The 22408-nt window shown below is 39.0% G+C and overlaps 1 protein-coding gene across 1 annotated transcript; it reads left to right on the top strand.

The window, feature by feature from the left end:
• Positions 1-237: 237 nt before the first annotated feature.
• Positions 238-21117, top strand: TXNRD3 (thioredoxin reductase 3). The gene is made up of 16 exons (XM_072875920.1): positions 238-476; positions 7300-7360; positions 8963-9072; positions 9260-9373; positions 11261-11333; positions 12226-12345; positions 12729-12871; positions 14302-14417; positions 14526-14751; positions 14979-15071; positions 15526-15602; positions 16493-16649; positions 16852-16959; positions 17796-17891; positions 19424-19558; positions 19849-21117. The coding sequence occupies exons 1-16, from the start codon at positions 354-356 to the stop codon at positions 19909-19911; spliced, it is 1815 nt and encodes a 604-aa protein (XP_072732021.1). The 5' UTR covers positions 238-353; the 3' UTR covers positions 19912-21117.
• The last annotated feature ends 1291 nt before the right edge of the window (positions 21118-22408 follow it).

Below are 22408 nucleotides of genomic sequence, written 5' to 3'. Positions count from 1 at the left end.
CACACCTCCTCTCGGAGGGGAGGGGCGGCTTAAAAAAATGCAAGTTTATCCCCGAATACATCACCTTTAGGTAAATACTAACGCTTCTACCCGTGATGTAAGGGGCCTTTTTATTACTTTACAATGAGTCAGAGCGCGTGTGGCTGAAAGAAGGGACAGGAAGCGCTCTGTGGCATTTTTCCCCCCCTCACTGCGGATAGGTCGCTCCGGCTCGTCACCTTCGGCGCTCCGGAAGGGGCGGGGTGAGGCCGAGGGTCAGTGCGGGCGTTGGGCGCGCGCCGCTGCCGTTGGGTGCGCAGGGCGCGCGAGGCGGTTGTAGCTCGTCGCTCCGCGCCTCAGCCGCCGGCCCCGCCATGCCGCCGCCGGGCCAGACCCCGCTCCCGGACTGGGACGGCCTGAAGCTCCGCGTGCGGACGCTTATCGCCTCCCACCGCGTCATGATCTTCAGCAAGAGCTACTGCCCCTACTGCAATAAGGTGAGGCGGCGGCGGGAGTCAGCTCGGCGCGCTTCCCCGCGGGCCCTCTCCTCTGGCCGGCAGCCGCCGGAACGGGGGCTCTCGGGGCCGCTTCCCTCCTCTCGCCGTCCTGGCGACTGCCTGGCGGAAGGGTTCTGGCTGGCTCTCCTCGCCGCGAGGAGGAGGCGGGCCTGGCGCGGCCCCCGTGCGAGGTGAGAGACATCTGCCCTGAGGGCGTCCGCTCCACGGCTGGCGGCCCGCCCCGGCCGGGGGTAAGAGTGCACGGGGAAGAGGATTGGAAAGCAGAGGTTGTGGGGATGCTGCTTCTTGTGACAGCACCCTTGGGACTTAGTACAGAAAGAGCTGAGTATCCATTCCACTTAAGTTAAGCACCAGGTACCGCCCCTTGGAAACCCCCTTATCAGGCTTGAAATGAGGCAAAGATCCTAACTGGCGTCCTTGGTAGTTCTTTCCCTTTGCCACAGGAGTGAAGGGGTAGATGAACGTGTGGGAAGTTCCACACAAGTGTCCTCGTTTCTCAGCTAAACAGCTTTTGTATCTGTTACTTGAAGGTCAGAGTGCTGGTTGTGTTGCTTTCTTACTGAAAGTTTGAGGACTACATTGGTGTTCAGCTTGGACAAAGTTGCATCCTTGGAGAGGGATAAGTTAAGTTTTCTGCTGTTTTTGAAATTTGAGGGAGAAGATTGACTCTGTTGCAAGACTGTAAGTTCTAAATGCTAGCCATCATGCATGTTTAAAAAAACCAACAAAACCCTATTGATTAATTGTGATGTTTAGAGAGAAAAATATCTATCTAGCCCTTGTTTTGCATCAGTAGCATGGGGTACATGTAACTAGTGAGCCAGAGTCATTAAAGAACAACAGGATCTTCATTAGAATTTTACAATACCAACACACTATAGTCATAGCCCACACAGAATCTGGGCCTTTGTAGGCATTGTGATTCTTGAATGTTTACAAAGAGCATGTTGTGAAATGTTAGTTAAACCTCATAATATCATATTTGATGTGGCCATGGTGGAAAAACAAAATTGGAACTGTGGGATTGAGTCCTGGTGTTCCTCAATGGAATTGACAACCAGGAGAACACTCAGAAGGTGCACTCCCATGTGTAGGTTAGGTTTAGTTCCAGTAGCTCTTGTGAGGGTGGATATATTACAACCCTGTTGTAGAAAACTTAAATGAATATATTGTATCTCACTTCCAACTTAATTGAGGTTTTGGAAAAGGAAGCATCTGCATATGAGAGGATAGGCAAAACCAATGCCTTCTCTCCAAGAATGTTTTGGCAGAAAAATAGTATAGCATAGTAGGCAGCTCATATCCTTCTAAAATTTGCTTACTTATCAACTTACTCAATGGAACTTTTAGCAAATGAAGTACTGATAGGGTTAGAGTCTTGCACAAGTCTAGTCCAGTTGACAAAAATGTTGTCCTCTGTTGAGGAGAAATCCTTTTGTTGAGGACTTCAGTGCTGTCCATTGAGAAATACTTAGTTGTGCCTGTCTGTATTGCTCTGCGTGCTGTTAGGGATCATGATTGTGTTGATGTGCATGGCACTCAGTCCAGTGTTCTTGAGATCATACAATGGCATAGTAACTTTTTAAACCTTGCAGCCTTTTCCTTCATCTGTTTCTGGTATTGCGGTGGGGCTAGACTAACACAAGGAGCTTAAGGGAAAAATAGACTTGATTGTAGTGCAGTAATTAAATTCCAGATTAATGTTCTTTCCTGCATCTGTTCAGGGCTTCTCCATTAGGCAGGATTACTTGCTTCAGGGAAACAATCAGATAACAAGGAATATAATCTTCATTGTCTTGGAAAGGGAAGAATAAATGTCGTGAGTAGGAGGGCCCTCATGGCCCTTTCTAGGAGGGAGAGTTGAAAGACCCTATATGAATCTTTGTGAAGGAAGAGGTGATAAACTTGGGGGGGGGGCAGGGAAGGAAGAGCTGATTGCACTAGTAGGCAGATTTTCTTGGCTTACTTTCCTGTTTGGAACAGAAGAGAAAGATAGTATAATGAAGAAAACATGTAGAAGAGGTATATGTTGCAGAGGAACAATTAGAAGAAGAAAGTTTATGAGCTAAGGAAGCCACACATGAGACATCAAGTGATAAAACAGAGAAATATCTGCAACAGTATGAGTATTAACAACCCCTCCCACCGAAGACTTAGCAAATAGTGAAAGGAATGGGAGAACAATGGGTAATGCAGCACTCTTGCTAGCTGATCTAGTCTGTAGAATTAATGAAGTGGTTATAATTTGAAAGTGTAGTTACAGCTTGGGTACTTAGCCTGTAATCACATAGTTTTGAGTTCTTAAAGACAGATGGATATGAATAGTGTGCACTGTGTCTGCCTTTTACTGTGGATGGTTGTCAGCAATGTGCTTTTGCTTTTGGTAGGATTAACTGAAAAACTTATAATGTTTAGCACTAGTGCAGAGAACACTCATGCTCCAAATTAGGTCCTTTTAGGGAGTGGGAAGAATTCTTTATTTCAAATGGATGTAGCCATGCTGGAAGAAAATTAAGATTGTGCTTTCCTTCAGAAAAGCACTGCAAATAAATTCTCTAAATGAACAGAATCAACTACTTAATTCAGTTTAGCTAGTAGCATGACTAGGAAATTGTGCAGTTCTTTTTCGCAGATGCAATTTATTGTTCAACTGCTTTAGCAAGGCAGTAGTGGAGAGAGGGTGGTGTTAGAATGACTTCCTTGTCATAGCTTGACTGTTCTTTACTTTCTTACTACCCTGGAAAGATTAATATTAAAGTAAGATAGAAATGCATAAAGAAAACATAGTTTTTTAGCATGAAAAATTGCCAAGTCTGAACACTGTGATATGTCGAAATTATTTTAAGAGCAACAGCTGTGGTTGCATAGAAGTTGCTGGGTATTCTAGTTATATGTTATGCTATTACCAATTACGTTCTGTATCCACAGGGCTTTCTGGACAATTCAGCTGTAGCTATTACAGAATGTTAGCTGATATGTGAAACAGGAGGTATAGGACATACCATTATTACTGAACTTTACTCTATGAAGCTTATTTCAAACCTGCTTACCTACCCTAGTGACAGAAAGCATCTCCAGGAAGAGTTTTCTAAAGTGTTAGACCAATTTCTCAGTTTCAGAGAAATTATCTACTGCTTAGTAATATCTGGAAATTTTTCTAGTCTCTCTTTTTGTGAAAACTGGAAGGATTTAGTGAAAACTGGAAGGGCCATTGCATTGGTCAGAAGGGAAGTAAATGGTTGTATCGGTGACCATGCAACCTAGGGTCCTGTCCCAGATACTTGTTGGAGAAATTACATTTTTAGGATTGGGCTATAAGGAAGGAAATTTCCCAGTATGCTGCTGAAGTTTCCAGCACTGTGTGGCTCAGGAATTTCTTGACCTGAGTTTGTATTAGTTTTATTGAGTTAAAAGTTTTCAGTGGGTCTTTCTTTCATTAGTTGGTCTAATAGCTCTTTTGATCTCCTTTTAATTTTGGCTTTTACAATGCCAAGTGGCAGTAAGTTCTCCAGCTTATGTATTGTATGGAGATTTATTTCCTGTTCATTTCAAAATTGTTTTCTGGTAAATGCAGTTGTTGCTGTTTGCTCCAGTGAGTATTTATCAGAAATAATTTCCTGTTCACCTTATCTAGATATTACTCATGATTAGTGTGTGTTATCTTTCTACTCCTCCTAATCATTTTCTTTTCCAAACTGAAATAATTTATCTCTTGCCTGTATCGAAGATTTCGTAACTCTGATCATATACTTGTTACTTTTTTCCTTTCTGTTTCATTAGCACAATACAAGCATGATCTATTAATAAGTATAAAGTGCAATAGCTACTTCTAATTAGGATCTGACATTTGATTTTTTTCCTACTCCATATCTTCAGTAGAGAATAAAGGTTGCCCAAATGCATTGTCTTAAATCTGTCCTTTCTTCAGTGTCATCCTTTCTTGTTCTACTAATGTTCTCTGTCCTGTCTTCCTCCCTGCCAGCTGCTGTTGCAATGTTTTCGCAGTTTTTAAAAAAAAAAAAACACTAATGAAAACTTGCCTGTTACTCTGCTGCTTTGCTGCAAATTAAAACAGCAGCCAAGTAGCTAATTTTGTGACTTCCCTCCAGATTCTTAGTTTACCACTTCATAGTAGTAATCCCTTTAAACTTTGCTTCTTAGATCTTTCATGGCATTCAGCTTGGGCTTTGTAACAGCAGTTGCAGAGCAGGTCTGGAACAGTTCCACTGCCATTTCCCTTTCATTCAGTCCATAGCCATAGTCATTCTAGTAAGCAAGCCTGAAGGTAATGGTGAGTTTAGGACAAAAGTTCTTAGGGCCACCTAGATGGTTAGAGGACTGGAACACAGGATGTGTGAAGAAGGAACTCAGTTTGTTCAACCTCAAGAAGGCTAAGGAGGGATTTTAGTTGCTGTCTTCAGCTACTGAGTGGGAAGACAACCAGGCTTTTCTCAGAGTTGCAGTGTGAAAGGACAAGGGCCCATAAATACAAGTTGCAACAAGAGATACTCCAGTGAGGTAAAATAGAAATTCTTTACTGTGGGGATGGTCAAACACTGGAACAGCCCAGTGAGGTTATGGTATCTCCGTCCTTGTAGATAGTCAGAACTGGAGTGGACAGTGCTTGAGCAACTTGATCAAACTTCACATTTGGCCTTGCTTTGAGCAGGGAGTTGGAGCAAATGACCTCCAAAGGTCCCTTACAACTGAAATTACTCTATAATTGTAGAACTAATGTAATCAGTTATACAAGCAGAGCTTATTTTTGTATATTATGGTTGATACATGTTGTGTAAGAAACTTGCCATGTAGTTGGTACAGAATACAAAAGCTTTATGTTTGTCTGCATAAAGCTGAAACTCCAGTAGAAAGCAGTGGAGTACTCAGCCTTTGGGATAGTAACAGCATGGATCACAGCAACATTAAAAACATTTTATTCATCATGTGTTTGACATCTTTAGGATTATTAGATGTGACTCAACTTACTCTTAGTGAAGTGCTGTCAATAGATTTGAGGTTCATCAGAAAGCTGGTTGTAAAAGATTTCTTCTGAATTGGCAGCAACTTAGTGTGCTTCATTGTTCAGACTCCATGCTGACAAGGGGATCCATCACACAGACATTTAGTGCTTCTTGCTAGAGCTGTTTTCACATCAAGACAGTTATGATTAAAAGCAGATATTTTACCCATTGCCTTACAATATCTATTTGCATGAGTCAGTCTGCAAATTATATTTCAAAGGACTAAATACTGCCAGATGTAATACTACCTCCTGTGCCATGAGGCGTGTCATTGTCCAACTGGAAGGACAGTTCATAATTGCACTACTGCCAGTTTTACAAATAGGTGTTACCGTAAGAAAATATCAGTTCTAAAATGCTACCTGATTTGAATCTGGTAATGGTACACTCTGTCCATCCAGAACTCTGTCCAGGCTGGGGAGAATCTCCACTATGTTGTCATTTAGGATGTCCTTTTTTTTTTTAAGACTAGGCTCGTATATAGAGTTCTCTTTTTTTTGTCTTTTTTCTTCCCTTTTTATTTTCTTGCTGACTTCTGGATGCATGAACCATGTTTCTAGGACATGTTCCAGTGATACTGTATCTGAGTTTATTCATGGCAAGGCAGGAGAAAAGCAGCCTTTTAATGACCAAGCATCTTTAGAATGCTTCTCCTGCTTAATGGAGAAGAATAGCAATTTAAAAGGTTAAAAAATTTAACTTACGTTCTAGTATTAACTCTATCAATATTTCACAAACAAGATATGACTGATTTAGTAAAACAATGGCAAACAAGTTAGAACTACTCCTGCCTGATCCTGGAGGCTGAGGCAGATGTTGTTAAAAAGCAAACCAAAAATCAGAGCTGGAAGAAAATTTGGGAGATCATCTAGTCTTGTCCCTGGGCTCAGGGCAGGAGAAGCAGTAGTTCAAACACTTTTGAAATGTACTTTGAAGCCACTCGCTGGTGAAGATTGTCATCTACCTTGGAAATACGTTCCAGTGTCTTGCTATTAGGAAAAGCTTTTCCTAAGATCTAATCTCAATCTCTTGATGGAGTTCAAAACCATTAGTTCTTATTCCATCTACCACCACTTCTCTTCTTCCTTGAGGTAGTCAATTATTTATTTAACACAGTTATTTCTTTCCCCATCTTTTCTTTGTTAAACCCAACGCATTGACTCCTTACCGTAATTGTTCTCTGCTTGTTCTAAAACTTTTCTGAAGTACAGCAACCAAAAGCGAAGGCAGGGCTGGTACCCATGAGTTGTCCTAGTGCTGAGTACACTTGGAGAGTATTACCCTTTCTGCAGCTTTTTATAATGCACATTTTTTTATTTACTTGACAGTGTTCTGTTTTGCATGTTATCCTCTACTCTCTTTTTCCTTTCTTTCCTTATTGCTAGCAAAGAATCCTGCTGCAACTTTATCTCTCTTCTTGATGTTTTTCCATATGGCAGTTATTCTTATGGCTTTTGGTATCTGTCAGGGATGGAGAAGTCTGCAGCTAAGCAAATTGTGTATAGAAACTTTTTCTTAAGGTAATGAAATTTGTATTGGAAGATTGCTGTGACGTGGGATGCTTAATCTGAATGCTGTTAAATAGCCTGGCTTTAAGTGAGGAACATGCAAAACAGAAGTAGTGCCAAACTTTGCCAAAGGCATGTAGAGCTAGGCCCTCAAAGCATAATAACTGAGACTTAAAAGTTACCTGTGTATGTCCAACAATCAAGTTTTACCCCGAGTTGTTTATCAGATCTTGTGAAAGCTTTGCACTGGCATTGTGTCTGTTTCTGTTGTAGGTGAAAGAACTCTTCCGCTCTATGCGTGTGGAGTACTATGCTTTGGAACTTGATGTAACTGGTAAGTAGAGGAAAGAAAATCTATCACATGCTGCTTACTGTAAATAAAAATGGGTGACTGTGCATGACTCTCTAAGCTGTCTTAAACTAATTAGAGGATATATAAAACAATTAAAATAAATCTTAATATATTCAGAGATAAAATCAACTAGGCTTCAATGTAGATTTTAATACAGGATGTGTTTTTAATATAACTGAAGGCTTTGACTCTTTCTGTACAAATCATCAACTGATAGAGGATGCGAGATCTGATTTCTCTCTGAGGAGCTCTGTCTTTTGGGAAAAAGCCTGTGGTATTTTTCTCCTGCCTCGGGTTCTTCTGTGGCTTTAGATGAATTGTTAATGTTTGACTTGGTATATGGCTGACCTTCATAGGGAAAGTTGCTGAGTCATTGGAAAGAAGGGTAAATTCCAGTACGTTGGCTGTTGCTAGTTTGAGGTTGTTGGTTTTTTTAAAGCCCAAACTGCTTTAGTTCTTAGTACATGTGTAGTGCCTTATGCATAGATGTCCATAATGCATGTAGTTTTTAACGTAGTTTTAAGAACAAGTAGTTTCTAACATAATTCTTAGTAAACTCTTAATTGCACTGTTGGTAAGCTGTTGAATGTGTATTATCATCAGTTTTTTTCTGTACAAAACTTAGTTCCAATGCTTTTATAAAGTTCTATTGCTTTTTTGAAGTGTTTGTGCTTAAGCAGTGTTTGGGGAAGATGTACTTATTTATTGATCCGTAGCATCTCTTCTTACTTATTTTTACTTTTTATTAAAGTTGTGGCACTGTGAACTAATTATAGCCCAAGATATGCAAAGTACAGTACAATGCACAGTAATTTTTTTCTGGAATTACTCCTAATTAATAATGTATTTCCCTTGCAATTGCTCTGATTACTGATACTAAATAGATATGGTCTTAGGGTAAAAAGATTTTAGTCATTGATTGCTGCAAATTCTCATTACCACACTTTCTGCTGGACAACTGCTGAGAGATCCAAATTGAGCCTGTGTGTAGGTGCTGATGATTCAGATGACAGGTCAGGCAATGAATCTTAAAACTGGAAGGTTTAAGACAGTGTGGTGGGTAAAAAAAGGCTGAAGGTAGCTTTAGGGTAAGTAGAAGAGCATGGTCATTCTTCCCGTCCCCATATTCTCATAATACAAAGCTGCTGGGCAAAACTATGTGCACTTACACAGAACATCCTCCAAAACCAGACAATTCTCATGAAAGAAAAGCTGTCTGTATGATCTCCTGTGATATCTGGAAAAGAATTTTTGTGTAGTACCAAGTGTGACACTGTCAGGAAGAGACTGCGAAGAATCCAGGAAATACAGGGACTAAACTTTATTACTTCAACTTTACTCCATTCTGTAGAATTATGGCTTGAAGCACCAATTTATCCTTGGTGTTTAAGCATGCTCTTTTGAGAAGTAATTTCTGAAGACTGGCTTATGTTCAGGAAGTCTACAAATGTGATGCTTATAATAGAATTGTTTTCTTGGCAGGCATACAGTATATTGCAGTCCAAACCTTTAATACTTCAGGTTTTTTTAAAAGCTCCCTTCTTGAAAATTGTTCTATAATGTACCTGTTTCTTTTATTCTTAGCTGATGGACCCAGTATTCAGCAAGTGTTAGCAGAGCTAACTAATCAGAGGACAGTGCCTAATGTATTTGTGAATGGAACTCACATAGGTGGCTGTGATTCAACTTACCAGGTAACTTTTCTTTAGAAAGCTGGAAGTAGACAAGACTACTGAGTGAATTTGCTGTTTGATCATAATTAAATTTTGTGTGACTTATTGGACTGGGTGATCTAGGTCAGAGAAGGCAATGTCGTTCAGTTTTTGTTTGCTCAGAAATGTGTGTGGTAATTTTTTTTTTCCTCCCTCCCTCCGCCCCCAGGCTTATCATGATGGATCACTGCAGAAACTTCTTGGGGATAGCAAAGATTTAGAACCCTATGATTATGACCTCATTGTTATTGGTGGTGGCTCGGGTGGACTTGCGTGTTCCAAGGTATGATGTGAAAATTGCATTAAAGAACAGGTTGTATATGAAACTTCTTCAAAGTTAGTCTCTCTATTAATCACAATAGTACAAAACAGTCTATATTTTGATGATTATTAGCGTTCAACTTGTTAATTAATGAATCAGTAGTGGTCTAGTAATGTGCTCACTCAGGAGATCGTGGTCTGTGTGGACCAGTTTCTAGCTAATGCCTATGCAGGTCTCGATCCTAATAATAGGTTTTAGGTTCCTGGCTGAGGGTGGAACCAAAAGTTTTTAAAGTATCTTCTCTTCATGTGTAATACACAGGCACTGTAACACTTCCAAACAGTAATCTGGAAAACTTAAAGGCTACTCTTGAAGTACTTTTGACTGTTTAGGATTCAGGATCACCAGTCATGTAAAATGAAGTGCATTCAGCTGTTCTCTCAAGGAACTGGTTCACTCTTTAGTTCTTTCTAGCTGCTTTTTAAGAAATGGTAATAGAGATTGTGTACCTCTTACACAATTAGCTGTTGTTCAGAGTGCCTCAGGACCCAACGTGTGGATTCAGTTTTCTCTCCTACCTGAGGGATTTGAACATTCACTTCCCACCTCTCAGCCAGCGATCCTAACTGTCAGTTTAGGGTTCGGGCATGGTTATGTTATTCTTGACAGCCTTGGTGATTGCTGTACAACAGTAGTTAAGCGTGCAACTTTCACTAGGTAAATATAAGACAGGCAAGACAAGGTGACAATTGAATTTTTCAGTTGGCCAATTGGGCATTTTCAGAACGCTCCAGATCTTTCCTCACAGTGCTTTCTGGGACATCAGTTATAAACTGGGTGATAATTATCAAACTGTTCAGAGTGGGAGAGGTCAGGTATTCACAGAACGCAAGATAGCTGGGTAACCCTAAACCGTGTTTGAGCCAGGACTGCAGTAACTGTGCAGGAGTTCTTAAACAGATTTGAGGCACCTAAAGATTTGATCCAAGCCCTTGAAAGATCAAACAATGGGTAGCTTCAATCAAGTGCCTGGTAATTTCTTGGGTAGAGTATCATAGGATTATTCAGGTTGGAATGGACATTAGGAGGATGTCTAGTCTAAGCTCCTGCTCCAAGGAGGGTCAGCTGTGAGGTCAAACAAGATTATGCAGGACCTCATCCATTTGGGTCTTGAACATAGCCAGGAGTGGAGATGGCACAGCCTTTCTGGGAACCCTGTTTCACTGTTTGAGTGTCCTCATGGTGTGAAAGTTCTTTATATCTGGTCTGAAACTCTCTTGTTTCAACTTGCGGCCATTGTCTTGTGTCCCTCCACTACTTGCCAGTCTGAAGAGCCTGGCGCAGTCATCTTAATGACCTCATAGGTATTGGAAAGTTGCTGTTGAGTCCCCTCCAAATCCACCTTTTCTCCAGGCTGAGTATTTCCAGTTCCCTCACCCTTCTTAGAGGGCGTGTGCTCCAGCCCCCTGAGCATCTTGGTGGTCCTCCATTGAACTGTCTCCAGTTTATTAACGTCACTTTTTTTTTTTTCATTCATGAACATGCCAAGTCAGTCCTGCCCCCCGAAAGAAAAGGAGAGCTAACAGCATAAATATTTATTTGGGTAAGGTAGAAGAGGATCATAGGCTGATAAGTCCATCTCATACCATCTCTTCAGATCATGGCTTTTGACAGTGTAGGGTGATATGGATGCAGCATTGAACGTAACCATCCAAAGTTTGGAAGAAAGTAATAGCTTTTGAGGGATTTGAATTTTTGTCTAGTGAAGGAGGTGGAAGAGCCATATATGCCAACTAGCAAAAGAGCCTTCTATTAGTGCTAAGTATATTGTGACCATAAATGAGTGGACAGGTTTTCTTGGTCAGGCAAAAGTTCAGTAATGCTGACTTGTGTCTCCGTCTTTTACAGGAAGCTGCTGCCTTGGGAAAGAAAGTAATGGTATTAGATTATGTTGTTCCAACACCTCTTGGAACCTCATGGGGTAAGCTTCTGTTAACTTGTATTTTTATGATATTTGAGTGCCAGTGATACATACTGAGTTGTTAGATATTATGGATTTGTAATCTTAGAAATTGTGGCTGAATTCCTGTAATTCTGGAACATGGATAACAAAGGAGTTGTTTTCCTGGCATGCCTGCTTTTCTGGACAATTATTTGTTTTGTGCATTGCTAACTCTCAGTTCTTTGTCAAATGTTGTTCTAGTTCTGTTCACTTTCAAATCACATCTGGATAGTGTGTGTGTGCACGTTCGCATTCTCATGTTTGTGGGGTTTTTTTGCCTTTTAGTTAATCTAGCTCTATTTTGTGGACAAGTGATCTAGGCTACCTCTAGAACAGTGTGACTATATGGCTATGCATGCCTCACCTTTCCATAATTAAAGACAGCAGCTGTCTGACCTTATTAGTGCTATTGGCAGTTGAGAATGAGTAAGGAACTTCATTGGTCAAGTTTTACTGAGTTGAGGTATGAATGTGCTTTCATAGCTAAGATTTCAAACAAATACATGTTTCAAATTCCACATAATAGGTGATAGTAAACTCTAGGAACTCTGGGCTTTTTGCCTTGCTTACTTGCCAATCTGACTAAAATCTGAAGCACTGTGGAGTAAATATCCTGGGTCTATGTTTAAGACAACATACTGTATCCTTCTTGGTTCAATGAGTCAAGTAACCTTTTAAACTGAATACAAACTTGTAAGCTTAGTGTGTTCATTGTCTTTTTAAAATGTCTCTTACAACAGAAATTTCATGTTACTTGTGTGGCTATAGCAAACATCACCAACTGATATATGGGTGATTATACAAAGCACATGGTAGGAAAAGCATAAATACCCTGTTTGTGAAGGTAATAACATGGTTCTTTCCATCTTAGGACTTGGTGGCACATGTGTAAATGTAGGTTGCATTCCTAAGAAGCTAATGCATCAAGCAGCACTTCTGGGTCAGGCACTCCAAGATTCAAGGAAATACGGGTGGCAGTATGAAGAACAAGGTTGGTAAGAACACAGAGAATAGACTAAGACAATGTACAGATGAGACTCTGAGCTTAAGATCGTTCTTGTACTTTGGACTTAGTAAACTAGAGACAGAGTTCAGTAGTTTTCTTAGATGAGTCAGAAGGCATCCTCTTCCTTGAGTTGTAGAGACCTTTAGGTTTTATCTGAATTAAATGAAAGAACTTCTAGAATGGGCTTATTTGAGATAGTAATAAGTCAGGTAAATATTAGCATAGTAGAACAAGACTTTAATATGTATCCTCATTTTACTGATGATAATGATGTTTTCTTAGCATGATGTACAATGAATAAGACTTAAGTTTTTTCTTTAAGGGTTCATTGCACTTTGATTAATTATGAAATTAATGTCTTGTTTCAGTTAAACACAACTGGGAGATCATGGTAGAAGCAATTCAAAACTACATTGGTTCTTTAAACTGGGGCTATCGAGTGTCCTTAAGAGAAAAGTCTGTGACATACCTCAATTCTTATGGAGAATTCATTGAACCGCACAAAATTAAGGTATGTGCTGTGTTTAAAACATTTAGTTGGGAGGGAAAACTCGTGTTACAAAACTGCTTTTTGAAATCCAGCAAGGAAAAGGCTTCGTCTTGACATTGCCAACTTAAGTCAACTGAAGTTAAAAACTCATTTGTGAAATAAGTTACGGATTCAAATTATTATTGTACTTCAGTATGTGCCGCAGTGTTTGCAAACCTAGTAACTGTTATGCAAGGTTAATGTGGATATCTGTAAACTTATGTCTTGCATTAATAGAGTAAGGTGGTCTCAGTTGCCAACTTCATGACTGAGGTCAGCAGCCTGAGTGAGGAGGGGGACAAAAAAGAGAAGCTTTAGCTGTGTGATTTTGCCACTTGGAAAACCTTCATACTAAAGCATAAAAACTATTGAAATTAAATTCAGACTAAGCACTTGCTGTGCTAGAACCTTATGCTATATCAGCATAAGAATTAAACTGTCAGTTTTGCAAGACAAAACGTGCTGGCAGTCTTGCTGTAAGTGATCATATTGTAGCAAGGTTGACTTAGAAGAAGTGCATATTGAAGATGACTGTTTGGTTCAGTGGGTGTAATTGTCTGTTTTCGATATGAGTTTATGAAGGCTGAACTACATGTGTGTTAAACCAAGAGTCTAGCACTGAAAAGATAGTGGTATGTTCAACTTACTTCATCTACCAATGGTTCTAGTGTCCAAGTATGCAGGTCATCTACTTAAATGTCCTTAGTGTATAAATGAAGTAGAACAGAAAGGCTTTCAGCAGGAGGTTGGACTAGATGACCTCCTGAGATCCCTTCCAACCTGAATTACCTGATGACCTGATGGGGAGGAAGTTTCCCTTCATCTGTGTTGGAAAATAACTAAAGAGCAAGAATGAAGGTCAGATTTTGAGATGCATTGGCAAGATGAAATTTCCCAAGACCAAGGGTCTCTAGAGGTCAAATTAGTTGGAGTTCATTTAAGGCTGGGTCTTAGGCCCTCTGAAATCATGTAACTAGATACCTTTTCTTTTTTAATTTCTACATTAGCCTAAGAACTAATTGATGTTATTCTGTCACTAGCATTGTGTTGACCTTTTATTGGAAGTGGGGGGCAGGGAAGGCTTAATTTGTTGTGGCTTTTTATAACTTGAAAGTAAAGCTGTTATGAACAATTCAATCTAAATGAGTAGTTGAAATGGGCAGGATTCAAAGAATAAATGATTCTAAGTGCTCTAACTAAATGTGAGAAAAGCCTGGTAGTTTGTGATTGAAAACTATTGTTCTTCAGTGACCTGCATGGCTCTAAATGCATTAGTTCTTGTTTGAAACTGCTTCTTCTTGATTCTTAAACATATCCACAATATTAAAGGGGAGGATTACGTAATTTTTTAATTTTATCTTAAAACCTGTTCCTATGATAAAAGACTTTCTTAACTGTGTCTATATAAACAGGCAACTAATAGAAAAGGACAAGTAACCTATCACACGGCAGAGACTTTTGTCCTGGCAACAGGAGAAAGGCCTAGATATCTGGGTATCCCTGGAGATAAAGAATACTGTATTACAAGGTGAGCTGAAAAGGTGTAATAGACTGAATTTTGTCTGCCCTAGTGTTTGCAAAGACAAACAAGCTTGTGTTGAAAGAACCTTGTAACTTGCACTTCTTTTCTTTTTAGTGATGACCTCTTCTCCCTGCCTTACTGCCCTGGCAAAACTCTAGTTGTGGGTGCTTCCTATGTGTCTCTAGAGTGTGCAGGGTTTCTTGCTGGTCTAGGTCTAGATGTCACAGTGATGGTGCGTTCCATACTCCTTCGGGGCTTTGACCAAGAAATGGCAGAGAAAGTAGGTGCTCACATGGAAACACACGGCGTAAAGTTCCTCAGGAAGTTTGTACCTGTTCAGGCAAGTGCTTTCTTCAGGTTTCTTCTCTCCATGCAAAGTTACTTTAAACAGCACATGTAGAATGCATGTGCTGTCTGGGAAGGTTTGGCTCTGTGCAGGAATAAATGTTTTATGAGATTAAGCTTTTTTTACTGCTGAATGATAGATTAGTAGGTCAAGGTATGAAGTGACAATGTAAGTGAGCTCTGGTGCTTAAGGTCATTCTAAGCTTACAAATATTTATACAGGTTGAACAGCTGGAGGAAGGCATGCCTGGAAGACTGAAAGTAACAGCAAAGTCTACTGAGGGACCAGAAATCTTTGAAGAAGAATATAACACTGTAAGCATTTCTGGATTTGAAATAACTGAATGTAGTAGCACATGAAAATGTGTTAAAATACTTTAAAAGTTGTTCAGGAAAAAAGTAAAGGGAAATCTTTCTTGAAAAATTGTTCACATGAAATACTGGCAGAAAAAAATACATGAAAATTCAATATTCAATCTTCAGTCGAGCCCTGTCAGCAGGATGTGTGAAACTTTGTGCCTGGAATTCAGTTCATATGAACAGTGTTGTTGCTTCTATTTTTGTTCTGATATTAGTATTTTGCTGTTTGTTGCATCTCTGAAACAAGTTGCACATGGAGGAGCCTGAACTGTTGGTGGCTCTTTGAAAAAATTTTTTGAAAAGTCATTTCAATTGTATGCTTCACAGTTTTTCAGAAAGACCAAAGGAAATGTTATGCTGATTATGCTTTTCTTGCATAAAATTATTGCATTTAATTTTGTGGTTTTAGGTTTTGATAGCCATTGGTCGTGATGCATGTACCAGAAATATTGGTTTAGAGACAATTGGTGTCAAAATCAATGAGAAGTGAGTATTGCTCAACTCCCTTAAGCCACTGAATGCGATGATTTTTTTTTTACCTCTTTAACAATACCTAATGATACTGATGCTTTTTTTTAAAATCCTCACTCTTACACCTGGCAATTTTGTGAACCTTTAAAACCTTTTCTCTCCTGGATTTGAGTACAGTTGTCCATTAACTTCATTTCTTTAATATGTATTTCATAAAAGAACTATTCTGAATGAGTTAATACCTACTTGTTGGCCACTGTGCTTAAGGAGTAGATTTAATATATTTGCTTAATTTACTTAGAAACTACAGTTTAATATTCTGTTAAATTAAACATTTTATTCAGCTCATGTGGGAAGCTAATCTAGGGATTTAAAGAGGCAACAAACTACTTGCTTCCTACAGATTTAACTTTTTTCTTGTTTCTCCCTGGTGTCAGTGCAAAACTGGTGCAAAGGAAGAGGCAGGATTATGTTGTTCAGGAGAAAGAAAAATTAAGATCAGGTTGCAGCAGCTAACAACTTACTAAGCCAACTTACTTCAACATGTGAGTGGTATTGCAGCTCTTTTTCCCCATGGGGAAAATGTACATTGCAAGCTGTATAATAATCAAGTAAAAGATCATAAGTCCAAAGATGTCTGAGTAACTTCATTGTCATCAGACACACACTGTTGCTCAGGTCAAAACTGGCCCACTGAGTACTGGCTTAAGCCATGTGTCAGTCGGACGTAATTGATGCTCTGAAGAGCTTGCAGTTGAAGTAAAAAAGGCAGAAGCATATTTAATAAAATGTGCTCGGTAGTTAGAATAACATCTTTGTAGCAGAACTTCTCCTCTCTGTTTTTTGCTGAGCTCTGAGGAAGGTTATAATACTGAACTCTATTATCTTTTCTGTTTGTTTTAAAGGAATGGGAAAGTACCTGTAAATGATGAAGAGCAAACCAATGTGCCTTATGTTTATGCTATTGGAGATATATTGGATGGAAAGCTTGAACTTACTCCAGTTGCCATTCAAGCAGGGAAACTGCTAGCCCGCAGGCTCTATGGTGGTAGTTCCACAAAGGTAAAGCTTTAAGAATACAACCTCAACTTTTTTTCTATGCTTTTTGCCTCAAAATTGCAATAACACATGAGTTGATTTGTCCACTTGACTGTGGGCACTGGAAGTGTTTCATGTAAAAAAAAAAAAAGTGCTGATACATTTCCTGTTATGTACTGTATAGAACTTGCATAGTCTAAATACAAATTTTGTTTTTTATTTTTAGTGTGACTATATCAATGTACCAACGACAGTGTTTACTCCTTTAGAGTATGGCAGCTGTGGGTTAGCTGAAGAAAGAGCCATAGAAGAATATGGAAAGCAAAACTTGGAGGTGAGAGCACTCAAGTCTTGTTTAACTTGTAGCTGGAGAATGTTTTTCTTGGGCCTTGCTGCTTTACACTCAAGGCATAGTGTTAAAACAAGATTAGAAGGTTAGCTAGATAGGTCTTTGATCATGGAAGTGGCTATTTGCATGCTGCTGAGAAGCATTTGACTTCAGGAGGCCAAACTCAGGTTGCAAAACTGTAGGTGGTTTTTTTTTTTGTGGTGAATTAAAGACTTACTGCTGAAGTATACCGAACTCCTGGGACAGACTGTCTATTTTCTGCTTATTCACTGTACTTGAATTGGGAATTAATTTCTTCCTGACCTTTTCTTACGGCTATAGGAGTATCAGGCATAACTTCCCCGTTTTATGGTAATTTCTAGCTTCTGCACTTCTCTGAAGAGTTTAATTAAAGCTGTTTGCATGCCTTGTGTTTAACTCCTTAACATCTTTCAAATACACTTGGCATTATTTAGCTTCTGCTGTTAACTGTTTTGCAGAATAGGTTTAAACTTATAGTAACTAGATATTAATTTTGTACTGTTAAAGCACTTCTCTTTCTGAAAGTATGATCTTAAAATGCTGTGTCTTATAGCTGTTGCTGTTTTAATCGAGTATTTAAATCAGGGGCGCATGGTTCGAGTCGAGTCTTCCTTTACTGACTTTTAGAGGATGGATTGCTTGGGCTGGGGGGAACAAAAATCACTGTCTTGTCTAGTATATGTTATGAAAACCTAATGAGTTAAATGTCAAACCACCTATTTGTAAAGACATTAAAAATTAGAATTATGTCTGACTGAATTAATCAAATTCTAATGCTCTTTTTCTTGTCATCCTCCCAGGTTTATCACAGTTTGTTCTGGCCACTTGAATGGACAGTACCAGGCAGAGATAACAACACTTGTTATGCAAAGATTATCTGCAGTAAACATGACAATGTAAGTAGCAAACTGGAATGGATATGCTGATTGTATCCTTGAAATTTTCTTCTTAGACCAGCCAGAAGACTAGGATCTTTTATTTGGCCTGCCTGAGGCCAGCTCTATCCTTTTGTATTTGTATCCTAACATAAATCCTAACATAAGTATTTGTTTCAAGAGGTCTAATCAATTTGGAGAGAGCTGATTGTTTTGTTTTGAGGTTTTTTGGTATAACAACCGTTTGAGCAAGCGGTAGCTTTATATATAATGAAACTTAATCCTGAGTTCCAGTTTAAGGATAGATTTGTGAAGAAATTTGCCAAGGTTTTTCTTCCATGTGGGTTTTGAATAATTGTGTTGTCTGGTGTCTTGCTTTAGGTTTATGGACCTTGTGTTTTTTCCCATTTGCAAAGTGCAGAGTTTTGTATGTTTAGTAGAAACTTGGAAAACATGTGGTTGGTCCTAGAAAACTCAGTGATGAGAAATGGGAATTTCTAATGATCAGTAGGTTCTTGTTGCAAAAAAGTGCCAATGCTGTCTGGCATTTTTCCCCAAAACTATCTGGGAGAACAGACAAACAGGAAGATTTTTGGTGTTTAAAATTACTTTGGAGAGAAGGAATGATATGATGAAATAGCATGGCTTTTAAGCTAAGAGAAGGTAAGCTTACTCTTCCTTATTAGCCCATCCAACCCTTTCTCAAAAACTGCAGAAAGGCTCAAAGTTCTGCTTTTATTGGAGCCTCACTGGAAATAATCCAAATGACAAGAACACAGTGGAAGGAGGGACTTTACTTAGATTTCGATGTGAAACGGTTTTTCCTAGGATGCTGGAGGAGAATGTAGGTTAAATAGTGTATTTAAATTGCTCTTATTATGAGGAATTTGTATCCTATCTTGCATATCATGGAGACCTGGGCTAGGACATCTCTGAAGGTACAGGAACATCCTGGGAAAATGCTTTAAAACATTGTTTATATCCCTTGTGATAAACCAATTAATGAAACAAATTGAAACGCACCACACCCATTTTTAATTTGGTTTTATAGCTACTGCCATCACTCTAGATCTTGCTACAGAGACAGCTTGCTCAAAATTCAAGTCTGTAATGTCATTGTTAACTGCTTGGGGGGGAAGGGAACAGCCAGTGAAGCTCTTCATATTGTTTGTTAAAAATCTGATACTGAACAGGTCCTATCTGACCTAATTTCAATGTAGAAAAATAATTTTAAATCTGAAGGTACTAAACACACTGTATATCTATAAAACCATAAAAACAGCTGACAAAGCTACAATCTGTTTAGTTTTAGGCAGTATCTTTGAATTAGTGCTGTGCAATGATTTTAAAACTCATTCATTTTAAAACTTGTTTCATTCTGCTATAATGGACTGAAAAGAATTGCAGAATGACTTTCTTCGGTTCACTTTTTGTTAAAGACCGTGCTATTGACCTGCTTGCATAACATATAATTTTTAGCGTAGTGAGAGTTGCATACTAGACCTTTTGTTAAACTAGTACTAACTCCTGTTTTGTTCTTACCTGTCTTAAAGAATCGTGTGATAGGTTTTCATGTTCTGGGACCTAATGCTGGTGAAGTTACCCAAGGTTTTGCTGCTGCAATAAAATGTGGTCTCACCAAAGAATTACTTGATGAAACAATTGGTATCCATCCAACTTGTGGAGAGGTAAGGGAGGGGGAAGGCACAGCTTGATTTAAAACCTGCTTTTGAAGATGGTTACCTAGATGCAAGGAAAGAATACTACATTGTATTTTATGAGATTTATTTAGTATTTGCTTAACTTCTAACCATAAGATATTGACATGTGGTAGAAAATGTGTTAGTTTGCACTGCAATTGTTTTCCATTGTAACAGTTTGAAGAAATCCAGTATTGTTACTTTACAAGACGAGACCAATAGCCATGTGGATGATGATACAGAGCAACAGTAAATAAGCTGTTCTTTTGGTCTTACAGGTGTTCACTACAATGGATATTACAAAGTCTTCAGGACAAGACATCACTCAAAGGGGCTGCTGAGGTTAAACCTGCTGTTTTACATGTTTTCATGTTGTGCATGCTTGGTTCTGTGGAAGCCCTAATACATCCAAGTGCTTTGCAGCAAAATAAACATTTGCATCAGTACCACTGTATGTACTGCAGCTGGGAGTGGTGCCTTTGTGAGGCTTCCTCAGTAAATAGTGTTGCAAATGGAAACAGTAATACAGCAGGGAAATCTTGAAATGTAAATCCTGACTTTGCTTGGAATCAGCACTCCTGTGCTTTTATGATGTTCTAGCTCGGAACCTTATTGTGAGGTGAGCTACGACTGATGGCTGCCATGCAAGGTTGGGAGATCTCTTCACCCGGTCACATGACTGAACACCTCCTGAAGGAAATTCTTAAGTTGCACAAATAAAGCTAATGCTTTTAGGCTCCAGTGTCTTGTACAAATGCCTGAGATAGAGGACAAATATATAATTGAATGATTCTTGCCAACAGTTTACAGTTGACTGATGTATCTTTTTTGATGTATTTTGTTTCACTTAATTGTTTATTCACTTGAGGCAAGATGGCACAAATAGGATGCAATGTTGAGCAGTGCAGTTCAAGCACTTGTCTCCCACCTCAACCAGTCTAAAACTTCAAAGTAATCTAAGATATCGCTGTTGTTCACATTCATAGTTGTTTGACCTCAGGTGACATTATGTCTTTAAGATAAAAATGTCAGTTGTAGGCATCTTGTGTGTCAGGGTTGGAGAGCATAAGCGCAAGACCTTGTTAATTTGCTCTTGCTGTTTATGACTATATTTAGTGCTAGTAGTCTCAAATCTGGTTTCAGCTCTGTAATGTAAAACATCATAGAACTGAGAACTGTAAGTCTGTACTCCTACGTGGAGCAGGGTCTGAGAGTAATCTGTCCCACTAATATAGTAGGTGCCTGCCCAGGATGGTAATAAGCATTGTATAGAATTTCTCTTTGAAGCATGTGTTGCAGCAGAGAACAATGACTTGGTGTGCTATCATGCTTTGTGTAGTGTTGTGTACAGTCAGTACTTTGAAGCTTTCTTCCACCCCTGGCATTCTGCTCTGGGGGAATTGTGCTCAAATTTGGCTCTTAGTTTTGTCCAAAGAGATGTTTTGAAAGACACTTCTGAACTTTGTATGATAGTAAACAGTTTTTAACTATTTAATCTATGATGTATCATGGAATTTGAAGTTCAATAAACAATGCATACAACACTTTGTGGTGTCTGACCTTGTGGTTTATGTTATCACATACTTGAGATTTTTATTGTGCTTCAATTATATTGTTTATCACATGCAATACTAAAACCTTTCTAGACTTGTGCATGCTGTAATCTTTCAAATGGAAAATCAAGTTTTCTTGCTGCATCTGGCGGCTTGCTCAAGAAATCTAACATGGTTCTATTTCAGTATGCAGAGTCTTCTCTGTTCAAACTGAGAGAACAATTTTATACCACTTCTGTGTACTCCAGAAGATCCTAAATACATATGTTGTAGTGTTTAACTGCAACATAGCTGAAGGATGCTCAGTAGAATCTAGCCAGAGCGTTAGCAACAAATCTTGCTGGTATTCAAATTTAATAACTCTTGGAGACTTTGAGGTTTTGCTGAGGGTGCCTGGTAGTGCTGCAAAATATTTTAACTTGACAATGGGGACACTTGCTGAGCTTCTGGTTTTGCTTTGCTGCAGAGCTCTGGGGAGTTACTTGTTCTGGTCGCTCATAGAAATATTAGAGATATTGCTATCGAATATTGCTTGCTATCACTTGCTGTCTATCACTTCTTGCTATCACTTCTGCAGCAGTGACCTTAAGAGTGGCACTGCCAAAACCTTGCATGTCTGAAAGTTTGCCTCCTAATAGGTCAGATGTTACAGTTTGAAGTAAAGTAGGCATAATAGCAGTGTAGAAGTGACCTTAATCTCTAAATTGAAGTGGATGAAGCAGACAATCATCTGAGCTGTTTTAAAAAGTCAGAGGAGATTAGGGTGGACAGCTAGTAGCAGGTAATATGTTACAGACTTTGGACAACCTAAACAGCTGAAATGAAACTTAGTAAACAATAAAGCATTCAGAAGGCTTTATATCATGAGAAACTGACTGGTAATGGGAAAGTTTACCTTGTATAGCCATGTTATACAGGAAGTGAAGGAGGAAACAAGTCAATGAATGATAGCTTCCTGGATTTACTATTAGCAAGCACTAATTGAGTTTTATTTCAAATTCAGATTTGATTTGCAGGTTGAAGTTAATTGATCAATAATTACCACTTGCGTGTCTGTAACAGTGTACTAATAGCAGATGTTCCTTAGGTCAAACTTGCCCAGGCTGTCAGCTCTTTCTAAGTGATACCTGACAAGTATTGAGTACTCTGTACAGTTGGTCTTTTAAGCTTTAAACTCTCCAATTAAAATATACAATAAGTAGCTAATAGCAAGAGCAGTATTTTAAGTGAACATGTTGCTTATGTTTCACTAGGCTCACATGTAAAGTAAAAGGTGCCATGACAA

The sequence above is a fragment of the Ciconia boyciana genome, chromosome 11, assembly GCF_034638445.1.
Source record: "Ciconia boyciana chromosome 11, ASM3463844v1, whole genome shotgun sequence".
In the NCBI taxonomy this organism is placed as follows: domain Eukaryota; kingdom Metazoa; phylum Chordata; class Aves; order Ciconiiformes; family Ciconiidae; genus Ciconia; species Ciconia boyciana.
This window is presented reverse-complemented; position numbering and strand designations above follow the sequence as displayed.

Bases quoted from the DNA above. Each gene is read 5' to 3' on its own strand.
- TXNRD3 (XM_072875920.1), top strand. From the start codon at position 354: ATGCCGCCGCCGGGCCAGACCCCGCTCCCGGACTGGGACGGCCTGAAG. The intron at 7,361-8,962 runs GTAAGTAGAGGA...TTTTATTCTTAG, and splicing joins TTTGGAACTTGATGTAACTG to CTGATGGACCCAGTATTCAG. The intron at 9,073-9,259 runs GTAACTTTTCTT...CTCCGCCCCCAG, and splicing joins GCTGTGATTCAACTTACCAG to GCTTATCATGATGGATCACT.